The following is a 5927-nucleotide window of genomic DNA, read 5'->3' as shown; positions in this document are numbered from 1 at the left end:
TGTACTCAGCCTCTAGCAGAAATGAGTACCAGGAATTAATTAAATAATTTCCTGGGTAGTAAAGTGCAGCCGGCGCATAAGGCTGACAACCTTACCGCAATCTGTGAGCCGATTGTCTAGATAGTGTTGGCTCTTGTCTCACAACCCTATGGGCCTTCACTGCCTGTTACAGGGGTAGCTTTACTTTTTTACTTTATGGAACCCAAAACCTCATTGCCATGTTCATGAAAACAGTACATAAAACACTACCTTGTACTGATTTAGAACTGCCCTGGCTTTATGACACTCAGTGTATGTAGAAGTTTCACTCTGTTCCTACAATCTTACTTTGTTTGATACTCTTTTTTTTTTTTGGACACAAATATGATTGAACTTTGAGCATCAAATCCTGTGGGACTGTGGGACTGGTGGGACTGTTCATTGGCAGCAACTTAAGACTCTAAAAGAATTACAGAATGCTGCCTACAGGATGGTGAAATCAAACTTGTGAATTTAAAACCATAAGCTTCCTCAAAAGTAGTTGTAGCTGTTACAATAATGCTTTGTATTAGTGGACTGGCGAAAGCAGCTGTGGCTGGAGATGAACTGGCACTAGATCTCTTCAGTGGGTGGCGACCTCGAACAGCAGGCCAGAGGTTCTCCCTTCACTCGGGGCAAGGTGACAACTTGTGTTTCTACATTGGTGCCATATCAGGTGAGAAAAACTTAGAGTACATCAACTAAAATTACATATTCATAACTTTGGGGCAAAGGCCTGCCTAAGAAGCTGATAGTCACTCATCTAGTCAAGAAGTTTGTTGCCTTTTGTGGAACCCAAATTTCATTATCATGTTCACAAGAGCCTGCTAAAGAAATTGATCTGAAGCTGGTTGGATCCAGTACGCCCTGGGGGCCCTGTTTGGAAATGTGACTGATAATGGGAGTCTGTATTTAGTATTAAGTTCACTCTTCCCTAACATTTTTCAGTTATCCTTGCATGTTACTTTCACTTTTCATTCACATTTGGCAGAGAGGCAGCCTTTTGTTTGCCACCAATATGTCTTTTGGGATATAATGCTGTGTAGTCCATTCAATCTTAGCCTGCGTTACCAAGAAATGTCGCCTCCATCCTCATGGTCAGATAATTATCTGCTTGGCTTATTATAATAAGCCAAGCAAGAAACCAGCAGGAAGCAGGTAGCAAGCTGAACGCAAAGATGGTGATGACATGTTTCTTTTAAACATCAGTTGACTTTCAACAGACAGTATGGCATTATATCCTCAAAAAATAAATGATATTACTAAATTCAAACAAGCTCTAAAAGAGTTTCTTCTAGGTGGTTCATTTTATTCTTTAAATGAATATTATGAATGCAACACAAGGGGTATATAAAATTGACCTTGACAAGTCCTATTAACTAATTAAAAATATATAAATAATCATCTACTTTAGGTCTGTATACATACCAACTATGACCTTAATTTATTTTAACATACAATCTCTTGTTGTTTTATGAATTTATTTATTACCATAATAATTTTTAGTACACTTCTGAGAGAAATTATTTATTCCATTTCTTGTTCATGCATGTTAGATATTGTTATAGTTTTCTTTTGATGTGTGAGTGATGTAACATACATTATTTGATATTGTATTGTTTATTGATAATGTCCATTCATATGTGTGGGGATTTGTCGTTAGTCCAATGACAACCCACTTCTTCGGAAAGTTTGTAGGTCCTGAAAAGGACCGTTGGCTGCTGGGATGTTTGGCCGGTGAAGTAGCGCTATGTACGCCGGTAGAAAGAGATGTTGGTTGCGGTGTGTTGACTAATGTTGTGGCAGCTGAGTGAGTTGACTGGCCGCAGTGCGGGAGTTGCCTGGTTGCTGGAAAACATTTGCTTGTGGAGCGCGGTCGCAGGAGTGGAGAGGCGGTAGCTACGCCAGTTGCCCAGTGAGTCTGGCATGACTGCCGGCGAGTTGAGGCAGCCGAGTTGCCCAGTGAGTTGGGTGTGACCACTGGACAGCCGAGGCAGTCATGCCTGGCACAGCGAAGTGCCGATGCCTCCAAAGACCGAGCGCTGGTGACGAAATGTGCTGGTTGGCTGGCTGATGTCGACTGAGTGACTGTTTGTAGACTGATGCTGGCTGAATGCCTCTCAGTGTATCTCAGTGCTGCTGGGTTGGAGCTGCGCCTTTTTATACAAAGCGTGATGGAGGAGCAAAAATTTGCTGAGCGCTGATTGGCTAGCATGCGTAATGATGTGGATGCGGGCTGGCAGCAAGTGCTGTATAAATGTGAAAGTTGGAGGCAATTTGATTGGTTAGCACGCGTGATGGTGAAAAGTGAGTTGAATAGTGAACGTTGTAGAAATAGCGTGATATGTGGGATGTTCCCACATATGCATTGTTTTTATAAACTGTATGAATTTTATAAGATAAATGGTTAACCTTTATCAGACGGGCCATTTAATTTCCGGTAGGGGCAGCTGGACGGAGTTTATTTAAATGCCCGCCCTTCTAGGGCAATGAAATTGTAAGCATGTTTCTAAAAATGGTGTGATTTCTACATTTTTTATGATAAACGAACGAAATAAACGCTCCTTCAATGTAGAAAGAATATAGAATCAGATATTCTGATTTACAGATTTTAATATCTGTAAAAAATTTTTACACTCATTCCAAAAAGAAAATCCCGAAATTCACACATTTTCTGCACCATGCGTTCTAGCAGTGTAATACATTTTCTGCACCATGCGTTTTAGCAGTGTAAAAGTCCTTGTCGCGACCTCATACAATACTATCGCTTGTTGAAGCTTATTTATTGTATGGGACATGACGGTATGCAGAGAGTGTGGGCGTCTGATATTCGTTCGCTGTTAGAAAGACACATGATTACATTCTCAGAATATGGTGTTGCCAGATCGGTCATTCGTTCATTCATTGCAGTCAAACCACTGTGTTTGTAACGATTTTGAAACATCACAATATAAGTTTAGCCACCCATGACATCATGAAGTAGATATTTTGTTCAGCCAAGTTGTGAATGAGATTTTTGTATGTGTGGGCTCGAGATTAAGATTTATAGCTTCTTATTGTGGTCTAAGCACAGATATTCACTGCTAGAGAGCCGTATACACGACGACGTCGTATGGAAGATGGTGAAATTGAGAAACAGGTGTTCAATGACACAGATTCGGACTGCTATTCAACCGATTCTGAATGTGGCCGAGGAAAAATGGAGTTCTGATGCTGAAATTGAGAAACAGCTGTTCAATGACACAGATTCGGACTGCTATTGAACCGATTCTGAGGGGCGAGCAAAGTTGTAGTTCTGATTCCGGGACGAAGGGTCATCACATTCGTCGGCAACTTGGGGACCCCCAGACCAGTGTGGCTGGAGAGGTGTGAATAATTATTCCGGTGTAGCTGCGGGGATAAATATCACTGCAGCTCGACATCACTGGCCATATGACGTCGGTAGATTACATTAGATCACGCAGGAGGGAAGGCTGTCACCTTATAACGGTTGTGACCAAAAATTATGTAAATAGAACAACAATTTATATTTTAAATTTAATTTTAAAAAAATCTTTACACGCGTGGAATGCGCGACATCATATGATGTCGTTCTTCAATTTGTCCTTATTTTTAACGTCATATGATGTCGCTAGATTACATAAGATCATGCAGGAAGGAAGGCTGTCTCCTTATAAAGGTGGTGACCAAAAATCTTGTAAGTAGGACAACAATTTATATTTTTAATATAATATTAAAAAACCTTACACGCGTGGAATTCGCGACATCATATGATGACGTTCAGCCAGCTGCCCTAACTTTTAACGACATCATATGATGACGTTCGTCCGATAAAGGTTAATATGTTTTCATCTAATATTTAAGTCTTGTTGTAGTCACATTTTATTATGTTTAGTGACTGTGTTGTCTATGTTTTATATTATGTTATTTTGACTTGTTCCAGTGATTGGTTGGAACATTTGTTTTGATTTTTGATGCATTCTGTATCCAGTGGTGTGTCAACTTGTTTCTCGCCCTGTAATTGGATCTACTTGAATATAAGAATAAATTAAAATTAAAAAATTGAAATTTAAGATATTTAATTCTTCATAACCACCACTGTGAGAACGTCAAATCCTAGAGCGTAACCATTGATTTCCAAGTGACTCTGCTAACAGTCCAGGAAAATAGTGGACCATAATAGGCATAGTGCAGACTTGAAAGTCTGTTTCGCATACAAATGTCAACACGTGGTTAAGATCCATTTAAGTATTGTCCTTCAATCAATGTCTAGGTCTCCCCAGTTGTTTTTCTCATCAGGTTTCGTGACCAGAATTCCATATGCGTTCTTACTGCTTACATGTGTACTATATGACCCAGTCATCTCGTCTTAATGTTATTCAAATTATGAAGCTCCTTATTATATGTCATCATAATAAATCCTGTGCAATATCTCAGGCAGTTAGTAGCAAGCCTCTCACCACAGGGGCTCAGGTTTAATCTGTATGGAATTTGTGACAGAGTGGCATGAGGTGGGTTTCTCTTCAAAGATTTAATTTTTCCTGTATCAGATATTCCAGCAATCCCCACTACTTGTCTCTCGTCAGGGACTGGTACAGTAGGATGATTTGAGGCTGCAGTACCAAGAGATTCATTGTCACCTCACTCATTAAAATTAAAGGAAGACCTTTGTAATAAACCTTGGGTTCTAGAAAATACCCCAGTTGGTTCACAAATAAAGGCTTCATCCTGTTTACATTGTCCTATTATCTTGCAGGTGGTTTGTTCTACTTCACAGAAGAAGGAACATGTACAGAAGTATTAAATACAGAAGGTGTGCCACTGAAGAAAATTCTATACCATGAGCACAAAGATGACTTAATTGTTATGACTGAGGATCTTAATGTTGGTCAGTTCCAGGTGAACCACAGTGGAAAAGTGACAGAAACAATGAAGGTAAAAGCTGATATTTTCTATGTTCAGGTAATACAAGTACATTAAATTAGTCTGTCATAGCTCAGGCAACCACGTGCCAGCTACTCTTTGGAGAGGACTAGGTTCAATCCCATAACCCCTGCCAATCTTCATTCCACCAAATTCTCCATCATCATAATCACCCGGGGCAGGCTACAATAGACCAATCAGTGGCCGCCATGCCGAGTGGACCCAGTTGGACTCCACCCCCCACTAAGGTTCAATCTCATTATGTCAGATTTCTGGCCAAAGAATTGGCATTTGGTCACATTCATCTTGAACAGTTAAGTTTTCATGACAGCCATAATTTAATGATGCTGCATCCATCACAGCCCCTGAATTGTCCACCAGGTCTGTACAGCAAAGCATAATTATCACCTCAGTCCTTTATAAAGGTTCTACCTCTGATGAGGCACTTAGCACAAATCAGAATAAAGAAGAAAAATGTTGAAGAAAGCAGTTTTCTGGGATTTGGCACCGTGTATATGTGGTGTTAACCGACGTTTCGGAGGAACGTATCGCTTGCAGATTTCTTATATTTTTTTTCTTCTACCCTGAAGATGGAGGCGATACGTTCCTCCGAAACGTCGGTTAACACCACATATACACGGTGCCAAATCCCAGAAAACTGCTTTCTTCATAGTCACCGCCGTGAAAGCCTCAAATCTTACAAGATAAATGTTCCCTTTTCATTGAACTAAGAAACTGACCATAAATATTCACCCTGACATCCTTCCACTGCATTCATTAAATTTTTAAAACTAATTGTATTCAACAAATAAAGAACATGTGCTTGAATGAATACTGAAATAACATATCTCTGTAACAAAAATCAGAATGTTGACATGTAGTATGTAACCGCACCATGCAGGGACCTCGGGAATGTTTTTCATTTACATTGTTTATTACCATGCACTACATGGAAACGAAATGTAGTACTGTTAACAATAGACGAT

At 39.9% G+C, this 5927-nt stretch overlaps 1 protein-coding gene across 1 annotated transcript in view; it reads left to right on the top strand.

The window, feature by feature from the left end:
* Window positions 1–5927, top strand: part of LOC111867698 (intraflagellar transport protein 140 homolog) — a 45756-nt gene that overhangs the window by 4133 nt on the left and 35696 nt on the right. The window contains exons 5-6 of the mRNA XM_023857768.2: window positions 552–694; window positions 4775–4953. Coding sequence (XP_023713536.1) covers window positions 552–694; window positions 4775–4953 — 322 coding nt within the window. The remainder of the gene's footprint in view (window positions 1–551; window positions 695–4774; window positions 4954–5927) is intronic.

The sequence above is a fragment of the Cryptotermes secundus genome, unplaced genomic scaffold (assembly GCF_002891405.2).
Source record: "Cryptotermes secundus unplaced genomic scaffold, Csec_1.0 scaffold1076, whole genome shotgun sequence".
Classification (NCBI taxonomy): Eukaryota; Metazoa; Arthropoda; class Insecta; order Blattodea; family Kalotermitidae; genus Cryptotermes; species Cryptotermes secundus.
Note: the sequence above shows the minus strand (reverse complement) of the source record. Positions and strands in the feature narration are given on the sequence as shown.